This window comes from Podarcis erhardii, assembly GCF_964252035.2.
Source record: "Podarcis erhardii genome assembly, chromosome: Z".
NCBI lineage: Eukaryota > Metazoa > Chordata > Lepidosauria > Squamata > Lacertidae > Podarcis > Podarcis erhardii.
Window position 1 is genome coordinate 25,823,923 of NC_138504.1, and position 21,130 is coordinate 25,845,052.

At 42.8% G+C, this 21,130-nt stretch overlaps 1 protein-coding gene across 7 annotated transcripts in view; it reads left to right on the forward strand.

The window, feature by feature from the left end:
• The window catches only part of TMEM164 (transmembrane protein 164), a 52,343-nt gene that overhangs the window by 6,776 nt on the left and 24,437 nt on the right, over positions 1 to 21,130 (forward strand). For all 7 annotated transcript variants that reach the window (XM_081847234.1, XM_081847233.1, XM_081847236.1 and 4 more), the window contains exons 3-4: positions 14,593 to 14,642; positions 15,384 to 15,450. In XM_081847234.1, the coding sequence (XP_081703360.1) occupies positions 14,593 to 14,642; positions 15,384 to 15,450 (117 nt within the window). The remainder of the gene's footprint in view (positions 1 to 14,592; positions 14,643 to 15,383; positions 15,451 to 21,130) is intronic.

A 21,130-nucleotide genomic window follows, 5' to 3' on the forward strand; every position in this document is an offset into this window, starting at 1 on the left:
CCAGAGATGCATTTTAAATAAAAGCACACGTTCTACTCATGTAAAAACACCAGGCAGGCCCCACAAATAACCCAGAGATGAATATTAAATAAAAGGACACATTCTACTCATGTAAAAACATGCTGATTCCCGGGCTGGATTGAGAACGTGATTGGGTCGCATCTGGCCCACGGGCCTTAGGTTGCCTACCCCTGCTCTTAAGAATATTGGGGGTGGGGTGGTCAGGGGAAGGACTAGACCATGTGAAAAATGGACATGATATTTTACCTGCAATTCATTCATTTTCAGCTTTGTATTCTTGTTATAAAAAGATACAAAAAATGCCCAGACATTTCATTGTTGCGCCCATAACCTTAGGTTTAAAGTTTAAGGTGCTGTTTAGCTCCTAGATTTCATAGCTAAGTTTCTAACACTGACTGCTCTCTGGGGTTTTATTCAGGGGCCCTGCCTAGGATGCCAGGAGTGAACCAGGGACCTTCTGCATTCAAAACAGATGCTTTACCATTGAGTTCCAACCCTTCCCCTAAATGTTCCTCTGATTCTGAGTGGACTGTCTGGGGCAGCACATACATCTTCCAAGCCTTGAAGGCCGTTGAAGCAAAGATGGCCAAGTCCTAGGTTCTCCAAATGTTGCTCCTTTCAGCCATGGTCAGCACACCCCATTGTTGAGGGATGATGGGGTTTGAATCCCAACGGCATCTGGAGGGCCAGAACTTAGTCACCCCTGCTCAGAAGTGTTTTTTTGTTTTTGCTGTGGTGTCAGCCATGTACATGGCACTTTGCAGAGTACAAGGGGACAGTTCCCTGCCCTGAGGGGCTTACAGTCTAGAATTTGACACATGGAAACAACAAAGGAAAGAGAAGAAAGAGCTTAAAATCTCTTTGTTTGCAGGCACCTGCAGTGAATTTCTTTTTCTGCACACACACTATTCTATAAAATGCACTTAGAGAAGCAAGTTGCTTCATAGCTCCTTACCTGCAAACATTCAAACCACCACTTTATAAACAGTTTTGTCACAATGCTTGGAAGAGACATTTCTAAAGCATTCCTTAACCTGTCACCTGAAGCTTAACTTTTTTGATGTCTTTTAGGCTGTAGTCTGTGTGGGAGGTGGTTGCACAAATCTAACTCTACAAGAGCTCAACTTAAGGTCCCATTTTTCAAGTACGTTTGGGTATTTCTCAAAAAAAAAAAGTGGCTGAAAATCACGGAAGGAAAAGTAGGTGTATTTATTTGTACAGTGACTGAGTACCTTTTAAAAGAAGAATGGCTTGAGAGAGGTACAACACTTTTAATGCTTCATTATAAGCCCTTCCCAATATTTGGAAAACTGCTATGTACACAGAATCACTTGATTTACACAAGACTGTAGAAAGTGGCAGTTAAACTGGAATTATTATTTGGGTGCATGCATCACAGTGGGATTTGGGACATGACACTTTGTTTTGTCCTCTTACATAATTTTAAATGGGAGGCTAATAAGCCTTTTCAGTCCAGGGAGTTTCATTAAATTCCATTCAGACCCCTTTTTGGCTGGACATACTCCTTATTTTATTTTTTTTAAAAAAGATTTTTTAACAATTTTTTTGCAACTTTAACAAGGAAAAGAAAAGGATGAAATAAAATTCTGAAAAGAAGGTGCTGTCAACCTAAACTCTGTTTCTTGGCTCCCTGATCATGCAACCTCATTTACTTCTAGCTCAGTTTACATATTCAACTCTGTTGCATTTGTTCTCTTGTTCACACTTACTTTATTAACACATTTATAGCCCACCTTTTCTTTAGGGTGCTCAGGTTGGCATACGTGGTTTTCTCCCTATTTTATCTCACAACAACCCTCTGAGGTAGGTTGGGCTAAGAGAGAGTCTTTGACCAAAGCTTCATAGCTGAGTGGGGATTTGAATCCTGGTCTCCCAGGCCCTAGTCCAACACACTCTTTAGCTGTTCTTATCTCTAACTCATCTCCCACTTTTCCAGTTTCCCTCTTCTCTCCTTGTCTGTCTATCTAGAGTATTTGTACCCAGGCTACTTACTGGTTTATGTATGACAGGGCCTACATTAATACAAAGCAGCTGGTGTACATAGATACTAATGAAAGAATAATAATGTTCCTACAAATTCTGTTCCCCCCAAACATCTAAAGAAATAATAATTACCCCTGATCCCAAAATCAAGTGTGGGATCTGACTTTTCCTGAGCATTTAATGTCGCACAGAAGGAGAAGAGTTGTGAGAGGCCAAACCAAACAAGAGCATTTTGACAAAGTATGGTTCCCCTATATCAGCTCTGAAAGCAGAAGCGATGTTAATGCAAGACCGCCAGCTACACATACTTCGTCATGGAGAGGCTGTGTCATGGATAGTTCAAGCCTTGGCGATGCATTCAGTGATTTAGTTGATAGTGTCCCTGCTCCAATTTTCTGCTTGTATATTACTGAGTTATGCATGTAACGCTCTGTAGGTTTTGTTGGAGTTAATGTCATTTTATTATGAGACTTAATAAAATATTTATTAAAAAAGGGGGGGGGGAGTAGTACTCCCAATCCACCAGTTTCAAACAGGATCAGTTATTATCAGTTGTTATTTAGCAAAAATAATATTTGCAGTTGTAATTTTGCATGATCTTGTAGCTATCGGTCTAAATTAGGTCAAACTGGCTTTCTCTAGCATAATTTCAAGCAACAGCTTGTGTGTGAAAACTTAATGAGGAGGATTACTATTTTTATAGTGAGGTATCTCCCACATGTGTTCTAGTTTGGAAACAAATGAGCAAGAAACGAATAGCTTGCATAAACACAATTATCAGCTATCTGCTCAAATATTGGAAAACAACAACGGCTTCTCACTGCTTAAATGTGGCCCTCTCTCAGGCAAAAAGGTTTTTTGCCTTCAAAGTGCCTAATGTATTTCAAATTTAGCAGACCTAGAGGCTTTTGCAAAAGGTCTTAGTTCTGCTGAATTTGGCTACGTTTTGGAGTTTGAGAAGAGCAGGTTGTCCTCAATGAAAGAGCAGTTGCCTTTTAATTAATGCACAGAGAAGATTTTGGCACACTGAGAAGCGCTGATCTTTGTGCTATTTTGGAATGCCGTGTGGGGCGAACTGAGCATTTTGTTCTTTGCTGTTGCTGCTCCCTTTTGGGCTGGAGACGACACCTGTTCTAGGCAGAGCTTCAGGGTAAACCTTGCAGACACCTTGCCCCTGACATTTGCAGGTGAGCGGAAATGCACCGGCTTAATGTACCAGGAATGGCAGTGAATAGCAAGGTCACTTCTTTTGCTTTTGTCCCTCTCCTCCATAACTTAATGTACAAATGATGCCCCCGATTTGGAACTAGAAATACTGCAGAACCTCAAATGACGCTGCAGTCTTCAAACTGATCTTGCAAGCAAAGAGAACATGGAATAGGCATGTGCAGTGGGCGTTTCAGCTTGACCTTTGACATTATTTAAAGCAAGAGTCAGGGACTTTGGGCCTTGGGGCCAAATGTGCCCCCCTTGGCCTCTCTGTACAGTCCCCAGGAATCTCCACATGCTTTCCCCCCAACCCCTCTACTGACACTGCTCCACATTTTCCTCTAGTTGTTTTGCCAAGCTGGCAGACATGTTATTGAACTGTAATAATGCCTCTTGGTTGCCTGGCTGAACATGTAGAAACCTCTTACTTTTCCATAGCTGGATGATAACCTCCTGTACAGACAGAGAAAGTCACAAGATTCCTGCATTGCAGGGGGTTAAAGTACATAAACCTAATGGTCCCTTTCAGCTCTGTGATTCCATGATCCATTTACCTACCCATCACAGGCATGTGATCCCTGGAAGGTTACCGACTAGGGAATGTGGCTCCCAGGCTGAGGAATTTTCTTCACTCTTGAATTAATGTCCAGGAGTGAGTTGTCTAGGTAACCAAACCAGTATTAAATGTCTCCAATGACCAGCCAGTGATGCCATTGGAAGGACAGAGGCTATTGTGTGACTGTCCTTGGGAGGTAGGAAGTTACTGATATTAATATTTTACATTTAATTTCTGAGGTGGCTGTGTCAACCACATGGGGAGAAACTGTTATGTATTGAAGTTCTCACCCTGGTCACCAGGGATATAGTGTACAGTGGTACCTCGGGTTACATACGCTTCAGGTTACATACGCTTCAGGTTATAGACTCCGCTAACCCAGAAATAGCACCTCAGGGTAAGAACTTTGCTTCAGGATGAGAACAGAAATTGTGCTCTGGTGGCGCGGCAGCAGGGGGCCCCATTGGCTAAAGTGGTGCTTCAGGTTAAGAACAGTTTCAGGCTAAGAACGGACCTCTGGAACGAATTAAGTACTTAACCCAAGGTACCACTATATATAGTTTTCACTCAGGTTCACGTCAGTTAATTTAGTTGGGAAACCCTGGGTTGTTACAGCAGGCTGGCTGAGCTGTTCAGTTCAGTTCCAGCTTACTTATAAAGAACTACTTGGAGAAATCTCTGTGTCGTCTGCTATCTCCACCCACTATTTAATAGAAACGGAAGCATAACAACTACAAAAGGCATGGTTTTGCATATAGCATAAGCCTATGGATAGCTATCAGGTTTAAATCAATATGGCACAGACCAGGTGTGGTGAATCTCTGACAGCCAGATTTAATTCCCTCTGAAGGGAAAGGGCTTTTGGATTTCAAAGTGTGCAGTTGTAGCTGCTTCCTCTGTAAGAAAATAGTCTCAGCAGGCTTGTGTTTCCTGGAAATATAGAAGAAACAGCCCATGCAGTTTGCTGCTATTGTTGCTCTTGCAAACACAAGTTGAAATCAGAGGTTTTAAATAGCTGCAAAGTTCAGGTTTGCATTAGTGTTACATTTTCTGGGATTACTGAGGATTTTGCCTTTTCCACATTTTGGACAGATAAAGGGCATACAGCAGGAGAGTTCTTATTTATTCACAAATTTATTCACAAAGGGAAAGGTCTTTGAAGAAAATATAAAAGGGAAACTTGAACAACATTAAAATTAGAATTAAGTGTTTGAATCAATAATATTAATACAGATATTAAGAAGAATTGGAATTAAAATTAAAAATTTGGTTCTGTTTTCATGGAAAATGGCTTTCTCTCTTTCGGTGTGTGTGATATGGTGTGTGAAAGGTGTGTGATTATAGCCCCTCTCGCACCTGGCAGCTTTCCTGTGGGCTAATGCAGTTTTCAGGCCCAAAACTGAAAAACGATGGTTACAGATAGAGTGAGTCATCTTCAAATATGTGGGGCGAAGTCTTTCAGCCTGTTGTAAGTCACCATCTTGAATTGGGCCTGGAAGAATATAGGAAGGCAGTGCAAATGATAAATGTCCTAGCTTTAGGTAGTTAAATAATGGATGGCCTTTTAAACTGTGGGTGGGTTTATTGTTTTTTTAGTTACTATGGTATATATTTTTGTGTTTTTATATTGTAAACCACCCTGTGATCCTTGGATGAAGGGCTGTATAGACATAATAATAATAACAATAACAATAATAAATAATTTAATAATAATAAATACTACTAATAATTAATAAATAAATAGAATTGGAGTAATATGCTCCCACCTTGATGTAACACTCAGCACCCAAATGGCTGGAGGTTTGTCACTTCTAGCATACAAACCTAACCTTTTCTTTTTTGATCCTTTTTTCCTTTTGAAAAGGTTACATTTCCCACGCTCCACTTAGCAAACAGAAATTATTTGCTTGGTGGATTGGCCAGAAATACTGCACTCCTGAAGGCTGTTTAGTGCTATATGTTACTGTCTACAGTAGGATTCATATTTAGTTAACTACTTTTAAAAAACCCAGAAGGTACTTGTAGAAGTTAGTCAAAAATTCCTTTGTCTAATAATGTTTCTTTACCAAGGTTTGGGTTGGTGGAATAACAGCTCCTTGAATTAGGGGTAAGGTTTTGTGGATTCCAGTTCGTTGTAATTGCCTGTCATAACTCTGTTAATTATGGTTCTATCAACTTGAAAAACTGGAGCATCAAATTTGTAACAATTTGTACTGTTAATATTTTTGTTGAGCTACTCAATGTTACATGTTATGATTAAGCCATGATTTGTTTAGGCAAAGTGAGATCCATAGGTGCTAGGGGTGCAGGGCTCTCAGGGGAGCCAGGCCAAGACTGTGGGGCCCAAGAGTTGAGTCCGGGGAAGAGCCTGCCCATCGGTCGGAGCTCCATAGTGGGCTCTTCTGCTGCGGGCAGCTCTGCGCCTTGAGTTTGGGGGGTGACTGAGCTAGCAAGATGCTTAGGTGGCCGATCGGCTCTGCCCTCCTGCACACCTGGGACTGGGCAACCTGGAGGGGCGCCGAGCGGATCTTTACACCCCGGCGCTGCATATGCTTAAGACAGCTCTGGTGAGAACCCATGGTTTTTGCTGGATTATGAACTATGGGTTTATAAAGTGATGGTGTTTTATTTGAATGTCGCAAGCTTGCTTAATCATAGTTTGTTTGATTGTTCTACCCTTGATGCTTGCTCAAGCTACAAAGTAATGAGAGCAGCTGGAAAACACACCAAATTTTGGAGGAACAACTTATAGCTTGTTTCCTCATCATTTGTTGAACAAATGATGGCATATTGATTGATTGATTGATTGATTGATTGACTGATTCAATTTATATCCTGGCCTTCCTTTTGAAGGAGCCCAGGGTTGCAGACGCAGCAAAGATAAAATATGAAAAAGAACAATAACAACTAAGACTGTTTCTAACACCCCTCCTCTAAACAGTTAAAAGAAATATCGATCAGTGATCTGAGGTATGCCAGGAACAGTGTCTTTTAGCAATCAAATGCCTAGGTAAAGAGAAGTATTTTCAAATTTCTACTGAAAGTCAGTGATGAGGGGGACAGATGCACCTTATTAGGGAAGGCATTCAAAAAATGAGGGACTGCCACTGAAAAGGCCCTGACCAGGTCATTGCCAACCGGGCTGCCCCCACCACCATGGTCAATGGTGTCAAAAGTGTTAGCATGCTTTAGTATTCTAACATGTTTTAAATCATTTTTCTTGATTTTACTGTTTTATCTTTTGTACTGTAAACTGCTTTGATGTTGTTGGGTTTTTTGTTTTTACAATGAAGCAGTGTATAAATTTATGAAATAAATAAATAAAAGCCACTGAAAGGTCAAGGAGAACCATCAGGGTCACACTCCCCCATCTTGATAGCAGTCATCAGTCAGGGGTAATTAAGGGTGTTGTGCTTCTAAAACGGGGCGTGAAACCAGACTGGAATCATCTGAAGAATCTGCTTCCTCCAAGCATCCCAGAAACTGGCTAGGCACCACCCTCACAATCACCTTGCATAGCGAGGGAATATTAGAGACTGGTTGGTAGTGTCATTTAGAATCTCTGGTTTTCACATCACCTCTTTCAGGGAAGAGGCCACAACTCCCTCCTATGGTATGGCATTGATCTGAACTCATCCAGTCATTCCGGTTCTGTGAGATGTTGCCATACATGAAGGGATCAACAGGGCACATAGTCAGCCTCACCACTGCAAGTGTCTTGACAACATTTTTGGGCTGCAGCAACTGAAATTGATCTTGCAAGCTGTCATTGGGCAGGGTACCAGGGACCTCCAACATGCCTTAACCAATTTTGGCATGGAGCGGAGTAGTTTCCCCCTCAGCATGATTTGCAAAGCTGTTTGAGCATGCTCCTGAGTGATCCGTTTCTAAGTGACGCCACACTAGTCTGGACTGGTTTAATATCCTGCTCTAGACGATTGCCTGCTGTGGAGCAAGGCTGCAAGTGGAGAGTTGAAAAATCACTCAAGGCTCAATTGAGTTGGTAAACAATATTTTCCAGCATGTTGTGGCTTCCTAATAACACCTGCCCTTTTCATTTTCATGGCTGTTTTATCAGACTTCATAAACTAGAGTTGCGCTTAGAACAAATATGTTTTTAAAAGGAGTGATGTGCATCACTAAACCTAACCTTGGGTGTAGCCAGGATTTATTTTGGGGCAGGGGGCAGACTTTTTGCTAGTGGGGTCAGAACCTCAGTTAAGAAATTTTTTTCCCATTGATTTACTTGATTTGGGGAGAACCTTCCCCCTGCCCTTCCCCTTCCCCCTTCCCTCCTTGGCTATGCCCATGAACCTAACTTATCTTTTTGTTCCTAATGGTCTTTCTTTCAACCATTTCTCCACAAGACTTTCCTTGCACTGTCAGAGCACTCCTGACATATGGTTGTCAAGCCTCTGCTTAAAGACCTCCAAAGAAGGAGACTCCACCACACTCCTTGGCAGCACACTCCTTTCCATTGTAGTGATCATGTTTCCAAGACTTGTTTGCTCTGAAAGAGTTCCGTGGAAAGGAGTATCTACTGAGTGCACTATTTAGATTAAAAGCAGGTTTTACAAAGAGCATAACCCAAATGCAGCCAGCTTGTCTAGATAATTCTTGCAATTAGGCTTATGGATGTCTTTGAAAGGTTCAGTGAGTAAACAGGGTATGATCTTCCTTGATCTGGTATTCTTCAGTTCTTAGCATTGGTTAATGCCTGAACCTTGAATAATGCACAGGAAATTCTGGTTTTGTGAGAGCAATTATTTTGTTGCAAAATAAATTTGGCTTTGCTTGCAACACTGAATTTTCTCAGTTAAGGAAACTGTGCTGAGCTTTTTGCCTCCCTTATTGGCAGATGACTCTGTGTGCTCCTCTGTTTCCTGGGCAGGGAAAAGCATGAGAGTCATTTCTATTCTTCTGCAGTTTCTCTCTGAAAAATGGTTGAAAACACTGCTGAAGCTGCAATCTCCATGCACATGTGCTCTGTGTACCAGGAGTGAGAGGATCAGGGAAACTATCATACCTTTCTAGATGGGCGAAAAGCATAGTGAGGCTGTGACCAGCACACTGGAGGTCTGAAGGCGTTTATAGGGATATGATGATGCGACTTGTGGGTGGTGTCAACTGCTGGTGCCTAGCCTTTATCACAGAGGTGGGTGGCTCTTATAAATAGACAGATGGAGACTGGTTTCCAAGGAGGCTGCCTTTCTAGGGTGGTGACAAGTATTGCCATCAGTGAAGGCTGCCGTCTTCTTGGAGCATGATCCGAAGGTTAAACAGATCTAGGTCCAATAATTGCCTGGGAGGAGGGCTGCGTGGCATCCCCAGGTGTGCTGCTTTGACATCCATCATGGAATAAAAGCAGAATATAAGGCTACATTCACATATAAGGTTCTTAGGAGTTGAGGCATGTGTATTGGCGACTTTCCAAACTCTGGATTGGCTCAGGAAATGATCCAAGTTCTTTCCAAATCTTTTGGAATGAATTTGCATGATGGGAGAGGGTGTATCAGGCCAAATGCCTATCTAGTTCAGCATCCTGTTCTTATAGTGGCCAACCAGGTATCTATGGGAAGCCTGTGATCAGGACTGGGAAGCCTGTGATCAGGACCTGAGTTCAACACAGGGGCGTAGCTAGCCGCTCCGGCACCCGGAGTGGCAAGGGCAGGGCAAGCCGCCCAGGGGGCTGCCGTGACGATCCACCCGGGGGGGGGGGGCGCCACGGCAATCTGCTCAGGGGGGCTCCACGGCAAGCTGTGCATTGAGTCCGCCTGGCGGACGCAAGACCCATGCTGCTGTTTCAGGCAGTGCGGGGCCCCGAGCCACTGCGTCACTCCCAGGAGAGATGCGTGGCTTGGGCGCGCTGCAGGCCAGGCCCCGTGGTAAGTGCCACCCCCCACAATTTTGTCACCCCCTCAGGGATGACAGCTGGGGCGGACCGCACCCCCCGCACCCCCTTCCTACGCCCCTGGTTCAACAGTGCTCTCCCCAATAGTGATTCACAGCAACAGGTATTCAGAGAAATACTGCCTTTCACAATGGAGGTAGAACAAAGCCATTGTGGCTAGTATCCACTGGTAGCCTTCCTCCCCTACCATGAATTTGTCCAGTCCTCTTTAAAAAACCATTCAAACTGGTGGTATCACAATATCCTGTGGGAGCAAACTCCACAGTTTTAACTATCTGCTGTGTGGTGAAGTGCTTTCTTTTGTCTGTCTGGAATCTTCCAGCACTTAGTTTCATTTGGAGGCCCTGAGTTCTAGTATTATGAGAAAGCGAAATGTATAATTTTATACACTTCTGTCATGTATCTTCTGATTCACCTTTCTTTCAAAGCTAAAAATGCCCCAAATGTTGTCACCTTTCCACATGGGGAACTTGTTCTTGATGATTTTGGTTGCCCTTTCCTGAACCTTTTCTTGCAATATCCTTTTTTGAGGTGAGGTGACTGAAACTCTACACAGTGCTTCAAGTGTGGTCTCACCATAGACCTGTATAACACTATTACAATATCAGCAGTTTGATTTTCAGTCCCTTTCAGTAGCAGCCACAGAACGGAGGAAGATCTCTTTCCCTCTACAAAGTGACTCACTGAGATTATGTACTGCCTGACGCAGGTGGCTGTTGCTGATTGAATAATGCTATTTTAATAGCTTTTTATCTGATGATTAGTACATTGTATTGGAGTATTTGAGTTCTGATTTGTTTTTGACTCTTAGATTCTTTTGACTATAATGCATCTGACTATAATGCAGTTAAGACATTTTCTAAATAAGATAAATAATTTTTGAGATGAGCGAGTTCTCACTCAGTTATAATGCAAGCTGCCATATCACGGCCTTCAATATTTGGAGAAAGCTGGAAATGGATTATTGATTGTCTTCTGTATCTATGTGAAAATACAGCTTTAAGCACAGAGTAAGGGACCAAAATAAAAAATGAGTTCACCAAATAGGTTACACAGGATATAGCAAGGCTGGTGTCATTAGCAGTGCACATGTGTTAAGGTGACAGTAATTACTATGGAATTACGTGAGTTCCTGCTGTTGAAATAGCACTGATGTTAATTAAGCAGATCCGATGTGGCTTGGATAATGTTTACAGCCCTGACAGATAGGGCTTCTGGCATATGACGGCTGTTAAAACAAGCGTCACTAGTGATTTATGAGTCTGAACACTGAAGTGGCAAATGTATTTTGTTTCATACATGAAGCAGGGATTGGCCTTTCCAATTTCCATGCTTGTTGATGTCTTGTTACAAACTAGGTGTCATTAGAGACATTAAGACCCAGGGAAAATTGGTCGATGTATCGATTCCTTGCACTCCTAAAGCCTGATAAACTGCTGGGCTCCCATGGTGACTGTGGGGCCCTTGGTGCCAACCAAAGCCTTCCGGGAATCCCAATTTTGGGGGAGAGGGGTGCCTACGTGCCAGATGTTTTATGAAATTATATTTTGTGCAGTCCACAACAGTTTGTTAGATTTCACATTGGGTCCAAAACGGTTGGGAACCTTTGAAAGCAGAGAGGGGTTTTGTGTGGAACAACTAAAACAACGGCCCACATATATTTACATTTTTTAAAAAAAGAAAACTTTTTTTCACAGCATTTTCTTGAATTGTGTATAAAAAAGAATATAAACACAATTGGGATATACACCAAAGATAAATTGTTTGCCTGTCACATTACAGAACCACTCATCACTTGATGTTTAACAGCTGTGCGAGAGGACAACATTTTTTTAAAAATAAATCACAGTTATGCAGTCCAAATTTCATGAATTGCTGCTGGCAAAGACCTTTTCACTGGCATTGCTCTAGATAAATTTATGGGGATGGTGTTTCACCTCCCCTTTCCCCCCATCTAGAAATGTGAGTTTCTGAATGATGATGTTGCTGTCTGCTTACTGAGCTCCAACCATGTGTACCCATCTTTGTCCACTGTCATGTTGACAGGGCCGGCCCACCCATGAGGCAAGGTGAGGTGACTGCCTTGCTCTGCAGGATCCACAGGGGCAGCAGATTTGGCCTCCAAGAAATACGTAGCCCTGTGCTGCAGTTGCTGCCGTAGTGGCAATAACAGCTGGGGTGCAGTTCTTCGAGAACAGATCTTGCTGTCACCTCAGCAGCTCCTTCCAGTTCTGCCACCTACAGAGGTGGTGCTACTGGTCTCCTCTGACCCTTGGCCCCAATGTAGATCTTCATTCCACCCTTGTTCTTCACGCAGATCTTCACTTACCTCTTCTCCCCTGGCTGGGGGGTGTCGTGCCATTTTGTGGTTTTCTTCAGGTGCCAAAATGTCTGCACATTGCTATTTCACCCCCCCTCCAACTTTTCCTTTGTTGTTTGCCCAATAAGGCATAGTTGTGTAGATCCTATAGCAGCTGTTTTCTCCCAGGTTTAATTCATAATTATTATATGAATATGGGACGCAGGTGGCGCTGTGGGTTAAACCACAGAGCCTAGGACTTGCCGATCAGAAGGTCGGCAGTTTGAATCCCCGCGATGGGGTGAGCTCCCGTTGCTCGGTCCCAGCTCCTGCCAACCTAGCAGTTCGAAAGCACAAAGTGCAAGTAGATAAATAGGTACCGCTCCGGTGGGAAGGTAAACAGCGTTTCTGTGCGCTGCTCTGGTTCGCCAGAAGCGGCTTAGTCATGCTGGCCACATGACCCGGAAGCTGTCTGCGGACAAACGGCGGCTCCCTCGGCCAATAAAGCGAGATGAGCACCGCAACCCCAGAGTCGGTCACGACTGGACCTAATGGTCAGGGGTCCCTTTACCTTTACTAAGGACTCATAAATTTGAAGTGTGCAAAAGAACATAGAGAACTGCCATCCATGGTACCAACCTTTCCATATTGCTGCCACCGCCACTGTGCTTATAAGCTCCCAAACTAGTGGGGAAGCAAGGATCCCCATAAGTCCTTGGGCTGTTATCCTAGAATTTGGGGGAGCTGCCAGCCAACTCCCTTCAGCTTCTACTGGGTGCAAGAGTTGATCCATATCTTTAATATTCCCTAAACTTTAAAGCAGTCTGGCTCGTGGGAGATGAACCATAGTGTTCTATAACAACCAGCCTACCTACTGTATTCAAAAAGGTTAAGAGAATTTATTTTAGATAAGCAATGAGTAAGGACATGGGGGAGAGTGCAATATGTAATAAAACATAAACTCAGCATCTAATTAACACTTGATCAGTGCTTGCAGGCAGGGAGGGCTGCATCATTCTTTCAGATGTTTCCAGTGAACACAAATAAGACTTTGGTATAATACTGCTTTAAATATATGGTATTAATGTGGTCTAACTCTTTGCCCTCCTGTGTGGGGTCAGCCCTTCAGTGATCTGGTTACCAGTGATCTTCAGTAGAGGTTCCTGGGAATGCTTGTGGATGAGCTCTGCAACCTCATGGGATCTCAGGGTTGTACCCAATGTTAGCCATATGCCACTGAAATTAATGCCCACCTCCCATTCCCCTTACAGAGCTACAAGCCCCAGAGTGGTTTAACAATCATTCCTTCTTCACAGAGAACTCGTGAGAGTTCCACAGTAACTCTATGTGTTTTCTACCAACTCTTAGTGCCCTTAGCAAACCATGGCTTCCATTATTATTATTATTATTATTATTATTATTATTATTGGGGAGCCATTGCTGTTTAACATGGTATCACAATGTTTTATGGTGTGAATGTAGCTTGGTTCTCTGCTGCCTCAGAGGCAGGACTGGTTCTAATGGGCTTATGTTACAGTAGGGTTCATGTTGGTTGAACATCAGAAATTTACTGATGGCAGAACAAGTGGACAATGGAACTAGTAACCTAAAGGGCTTGGGGTGGGTTCGAGCAGAGGCTGGAGATGCTTTGGCTCTGGATTACCCGCACTGAGCAGAGGGATGGACAAGATGTCCAGTGATATTAATGTACTTCATGTTACTTGACTGTTGTCAAACGTTTTGGATGAGCAAGCCCCACAAGTGTCACAGAACACTTGGATACCAAGTGTACTCTTGAATTTGCTACTCGTCTGCTCCCCCCTGAAAGTTAACAGGCCACATGAACTTATTTGGTCATTGTTGTGCTTTATGTGTAGGGGTGACATATGTCTAGAATTTCTCGAACATAGCCAGGATTAATCCGTCAAAAATGGCGTCTGGGCGGAATTTTTGAAAGCCGGTTAAAATGTCCAGGAAAACCTGGGCGTATGGCAGCCCACACCGGAAAAGTGTTGAATTGTTTTCACTTCTTGAAATATGGAAACCCTATTTATGTGGCCACACCAAATTCTGATTGATAAGCTCACACAGTAGCCATATGAATAGCAGGGATAAGAAGTTTGCTTTTATCAGTTGCTGGAAGCTGCAGAAGGGGAAATGATCGTGAACAAGTCCTGTTTAAGGGGTTCCTGCAGGCATCTGGTTGGCCACTGTGAGAACAAGATGCCCAGACTAGGTGGGCTATTGGTCTGAGCCAGCAGGCTCTTCTTATGTTCTTAGAAACTGTAGCTCTTGGTAGGGTATTGTAATCAGTGCTTCCACTTGAGCAATAAGTTAAGGCTCTGCTGATGGAACTAACGTGAACTGGCGGTGAACTTTGATATCAGGTGAGTCATAGTAGTCACTGTTGAAATAAGGAGAAATATCCTGAGAGAAGTTGAGACTGAATATTTGCACTCTTGATGGAATGTCTGATAAGTGGAAACATCTGGCGAAAGCTGTTAGAGCAGTTTAAAACAGTGAAGCAAACTATTTGTATCATGCTCTGCATAAAAAACATAATTGTGATTTGTTTGTTTGTTAATATTTCAGATTTTTCTGCTTGCCTGCCCACCCTGTCATCTTGCAATGGTTGTCTTCAGGTAACACTTTTATCAACTTTCATATGTCATTTAATTTTATGTGAAATATTTTAGGTCACATGTCAGAGGGGAAAAAACTTACCATGATTACTAGTCACTTCATTAAAAAGGTGACTTGACAAGATAAAATACAAACAGATAAAATCAATTTAAAATCAGAAAATTTAAAACAATGTACATTACATGATTCCTAAAATGCTCACCCAGCAATACAATAATGACCCTAGAGCAGCATGTAATAGTTACATAACAAATATCAGAAAATAAAAAGCATTAGATCAGGAAAACATTAAATAATTTTAAACTTATATCAGTAGGTATGGGCCTGATAAATTCAGTTATGCATCTTTTGGCTCTGTCACTAACTGGAAAGTGTCACTAACTGGGAAAATGTGCATCATTATATACCAATTACATAAGCATTGAAATATAAACATCTATATCTATCTATCTGTCTGTCTATCTATCTATCGCTCATCTGTCTAACATCTATAATTAAAATATGCAATAAAACAAACACAGTTATTAAAACAGGAGGCTTGGATTGAGAGATGAAGAGAATGCTTGTATATAGGTGCATGATCTGAAGCCAGCTGAATGCCAATATGGATAGGCATGGATAATGCAATTTTCTTGTATTTTTAAAAAAATCTTCTTACATTTTATGCAGTCATATGGAACATCTGTTAAAAATGTATGTTCTTACATTGTAAAGGTGACCCTGTACTTTCCCTTTTTTAGGTTGCAGATGCATATGCTTAATGGGGCACTCTTGGCGTTGCTGTTTCCTGTGGTTAACACTCGATTGGTGAGTAAGCAAAACCTGCCTCTCTCCTTACTTGACTCTGTGTTCTCTCCTAGATATTACTCTTGCATTCCATAACAACACTTTTTCCCTGGACAGACACTTGACCTTTGCAGTGGATTCCAGGCAAGGCCAACGTGGAAGTCAGCACACAGTACCACTTAGGCAATGCTCTCATTTTAAACAGAGTACAGTGATCTTTGACCACACACATTTGTAATAATGGAAGTACGGGTTATGCTAATGTCTCCTTTTCAGGTAAGAATGTTTATCATGCAGCAATTAAAACCAAATAATTAAACAATCATTAAACATAGCTATATAACTATGTGGGTCACTTAAAGCAAGAGAACCCCACACTATTTGACTAGAATCTGAATGCACAGAGTGCAATTTTGTGTACTGTTGGTTGTTTGCACTGATCTGTCTTGACTTCACCCCCAGTGGCCTCTGGGTGTGAAGTCAAACCACTGAAGAATCACAGCACCTGTTGTGACTCCAAAGATAGTTAACTCATAACTGCTGCCTCCCTTCACCTTTTCCAAAAATAAAATAACCAGGTATTCATATTTTGGAATGAGCTATGGAGCTGTGCATATTTTTATTGTTCTCCAGCCTATCATTTTAGAACAACAGGTGTCCTGTCTTGATGACAGTGACTGAAAAGAATTGGGTTAGTAAACTCAAATCTTGTTTCGATACTTTAGCAGTTCTTCCCAACAGAGAATCTTAATGAGATGTCTTATGAATCAACAGCTGGTTAAATTAAAAGGTAAAGGGACCCCTGACCATCAGGTCCAGTTGTGGCCGACTTTGGGGTTGCGGCACTCATCTCGCTTTATTGGCCGAGGGAGCCGGCTTACAACTTCCAGGTCATGTGGCCAGCATGACTAAGCCGCTTCTGGCGAACCAGAGCACCACATGGAAATGCAGTTTACCTTCCCGCTGGAGCGGTACCTATTTATCTACTTGTACATTGAGGTGCTTTTGAACTGCTGGGTTGGCAGGAGCAGGGACCGAGCAACGGGAACTCACCCTGTCACGGGGATTCGACCCACCAACCTTCTGATCGGCAAGTCCTAGGCTCTGTGGTTTAACCCACAGTGCCACCTGCATCCCTAATTAAGATTAAGACCAGATTAATGATTACCTTCATTATCAAGATTATCATGGCTTTAGTTGAGAGGAGCAGAAGTGAACTTGTTGGCAAACCAGAATGCAACTTTCAGTCAGATTTCATTCTCCAGATTTTGCACTGCCATTTCCATTTCCCCAAATGTGCACAAAATACAAATTTCACTTTTAAAATGTATTTTAAAACTGTGCATTCTGGGGGTAATATACTGAAAAGCATACAAAACACATACTTTTCGAGGAAGAATCTATACAACCTGGTCAAAACAAATTAAATGCAGATTCCTCTTCCCTATACATTTTTAAAAACAGAATGATTGAATGCCAGTGAAACTGACATGGTTAATCTATCCATTCTTGCTCATGTCAGAAAAACTGTTGATTCTTTCCCCCCTTAGTGCCCAATTTGAGTGTGCAGATAAAGGGATGCCTCTGGTAGATGGCATCTGTCTTGTTGATAAGAACTAGGCAGGCAGCATAGCAATACCCTGTGTTTGGACAAGCCAATTCAAGACTTGCTTGCCTCTCATAAGTGGGTGTTCCTAGAGGGAGGCCGTTTCAGACTGTTCCATTTGTATAGGATGTCACTGGGTGTGGTGATGGTGGTAGCACACACTAGTCCTCTGAAATATTTGTTCACCTGCCTCCACTAACCTTTGCCTACAAAATGCTAAATTCAGATATAATGACTTTTGCTTGCTGTAGGCCTTTGGCATGGTGAGTCACAAATAAGTATCTGCTCTGAATTAATGCAGAGGAATTAAGACAAGCCACTTCTATATCAGACACAGATACGAGGGCCAGTGAACTCACAAAGTGCCAGTGAAGTTAACTCTTTATTCAAAGAAACAAAACAGCTCAGGCCTAATGAGCCCAGTAACTCTCCACAGTAGATCTTGCCCCAACTAGGCAGTTATGAGGACTGAAAATCCCTGCCTTCCCACAGCACCCTAAGATGACTCCTTGCCCTGGTCCTTCCCAATCAATCTGAGACTTCATTGCCTTGTCTCCCTTTGCTCTGCCCTCTGCTGTATCCAGGAGGGCAGCGGAGCTGATTGCAGCAGGATGGGGAGACTCCCTGGCTTCTTCAGCAGCCTGCCTGATCTCTGCTTTGTGGCCCCTTCTCCTCTCCAGCCTCCTCTTCTGCCTCAGGTTCTGGACTGCTCTCTGCCCCAGACTCTTCCTGCTTACCAAACCCTGTTGCCTCTTCAGCTTCTGACACCCCCTCCTCCCAGCCTGCTCCCTCTTCTCCCTCTGACCATTCGTTGTCGTCCCACCACCCAATTCCCTGGCTCTGAGCGTTCTTCCCTTGCAGGTCACCCAGCTGGTGCCCCCCCCCTGCATCCAGCCAGTCCATGACATTCTATAATATAGGAACTTTCCTGAAACACACACACACACACAAACAAAAACAAAAACAGGGAAGTTAAACACAAATTTTAAAAAGAAATGCAAAAGATATACAGTTTCCTTCTTGAAAAGTTTTTTTTTAACCGTCATTTAAATGCTTTAATCTTCAGAAAGCTAATGAAATAAAGCACAACTTTTATCTGTTACAGGCCTTCCTTACTAATCCCCCTTTTCCTGTTGGACCATTTTAATTAGGGCTGAGAGGAAATTGTCACATATCATGAAAGTGAGTGTATAAGAAGCCAGCTGTCATAATTACAAAAGTCAGTTCAGTAATTTCTAATATGCACAGCACCAAACCTTTCTTTATAACCAGCAGGAGTAGTTTTCCCGGCTTTTGTTGGAAAGCTTAGAACCCGCTGAACAGATTGACACAAACAAGGTGTCATTGAAACCCCCATGATGTACAAACAAAGTACTTCCAGTGCTCAGTTTCACAATCTGCTCGCTGACATTTATAATTCAAAGATCTGCCAAGCCCCCACTTTAGCACTTGGGTGTTTGTTCCTGCTGCCTGACCGTGTTAGCCACATAGTGAACAGCAGCAATTTAGGCCCAGCGTTCTCTGCCTGAGCAGGCTTTGGTGATCCAAATGCAGAAATAATAATGGCTTGGTTCGCAGGAAACTATGGTGTACTGAGACCGTGTGAATGCACTGCCTCCTAGGGAGAAAATCACAGCCAGTTTGTTCCTCTCTAGTCCTTTTTATCCTAGTGTGTGGTAGAGCAGCTCAGACAAGCAGTGCTGGCCCACCAATGAGGCAAGGTGAGGCAACTGCCTTGGGTGGCAGGATCCCCAAGGGCAGCAAATCCTGATGTAGGTCTTTATTTTCCCCCTTGTTCCTGATGTAGCTCTTCTCTAACCTTTTCTTCCCTGGCGGGGAGGGAGACCCCATTTTGTTGTTCGCCTCAGGTGCCAAAATGTATTAGGCTAGCCTTGAAGAGACAGGGTTGTATCATTCAAACCCAGGGTCATGGGTAATACTTCTCTGCTAAGCATGAGCTACAGCCCAGGTTTCTTCCTGGCTGCAGATCATGGTTTTTTATTTAATAATAATATCCTGCCTTTTTCTCAGACCAGGATTCAAGGCGGCTTACACAAATGAAAACAGCACTGATAAAATGCAAAACGTTAAAACCATATTAAAAATAATAGTTGAAAAGTAATTAAACTCTAATAGAATTAAAACAATATAAAAACAAATATTTTAAGATGCAGATCATAAAAAGAGCACAGCACTATTTAAAAGCCCTTTCCTTAAAAACAAAAAACAAAAAAACTCCCATCAGTCTCCCAAATCCCAGAATAAAACAGTTTTCACCTGCTGGCGGAAGGACAACAAGGAGGGAGCCAATCTAGCTTCTCTAGGGAGGGAGGGATGACATTCTGATCAGAGTTCTGTCTTAATTGCAATGCTGCACTGAGCTAAAATTACCTGGGAGGGGAGGAACAAAGCAGCTGCAGTTTCCTTCCTGAGAGTTTACACATACACACTAAGCCCTAGTCTGGTTTAGCATTACATGCAAATGTGGCAGTATTCCCCTCTCAACTTCTCAAACATGGTTAAGTGTTTGGAACTGCTGCCCCCACCCCCAATGAAAAGAGAGCCTGGAGCCCCCCATGGGCCTGTGGGCTAATTTCTCTTCTCCCACATACATTTCCCTCCCATGCTTTTTCACTATTAACTGTAGCAGCGGTTCCCAACTCCGCAAATAACTGCTTGTGGACCACTTAATGATTTTTCTATCTCTTGAAGCAATTGCAATGCACTGTGCTAGATGCTGTGTGGGTTTTAACTGCATTTTTAAAAAAATCACTTCTTTCATTTTGTATTGCAGTTTTCCATTTTTAAACTTTTATTTATTTCATTTACATCCTGCTTTTCTTCCCAAGGAGCTCAAGGTGACATATATGGTTCAATTCCTCCCTATTTTATCCTCACAATAACCCTGTGAGGTAAATTAGGCCCGAGACTGTGACTGGGCAAAGGTTTTCCAGGGAGTCCCATGGCTGAGCATCAATTTGAACCTGAGACTCCCAATTCCTAGTCCAACACCACACATGAATTGATATTGCAATACAATATAAGAAATAAAATAAACAGCAACATGTCATTAAAAACAGTAGATATAATATAATGCAATGCATATGGTGCCTCCCATCTTTAACCACAAATCCACAGACATGTCACAGCCCACCTGAATGAAGCTCAGAAGCCACCTGTAATCTGTGGGCCACAGTCTGGAAATCCCTATCTGTCTGGTAAAGGTAAAGGGATCCCTGACCATTAGGTCCAGTCGCAGACAAATCTGGAGTTGTGTGCTCATCTTGCTCTATAGGCCGAGGGAACTGGCGTTTGTCCGTAGACAGCTTCCGGGTTATGTGGCCTAAGCCGCTTCTGGCGAACCAGAGCAGCACACGGAAACGCTGTTTACCTTCCCGCCAGAGCGGTACCTATTTATCTACTTGCACTTGACATGCTTTCATACTGCTAGGTTGGCAGGAACGGGGACCAAGCAACAGGAGCTCACCCTGTCGCGGGGATTCGAACCACCGACCTTCTGATTGGCAAGCCCTAGGCTCTGTGGTTTAACCCACAGCGTCACCCACGTCCCTGTCTGCCTGGTAGGAAGGTGCAAATAATATATCTTTTAAAACCAGACTACGTAAGGACAAAAGCTGATGCAAAAATTTCCTGCTAGGTCTATCATATAGTAGGCCCTGCAATACATTTTGCCTAATGTCTTTAATGTGGTCACTGCCCTCCAGGCATATGCTTGGAGTATACTTCGTCTTCCCCTTGCAATAACTCTGTGAGGTAGGCTAGGCTGAGAGGCAGTGACTAGCCCAAGCTTGCCCTTTGAGCTCCATGGCCGAGTAAGGATTAGACTAGCATTGAATCAAATCTAAACTTCATAAAAGACCACATGAGAAAAACATTAAGTTGTTTGGGTTCCAGACAACAAACCTAGTAAAATAAACTGTGTAATCTGGAAACATTTGCAGCTTTCGTAAAATTCTTAACTGCATTTGCACCCTGACTGTGTAACTGGATGATGAATGCTAAACTTAGACCACTGAAGAACTAGCTCCTCTTGGGACTGGGATTATGGCAACATCAAGCTTCGACGTTGCTTTG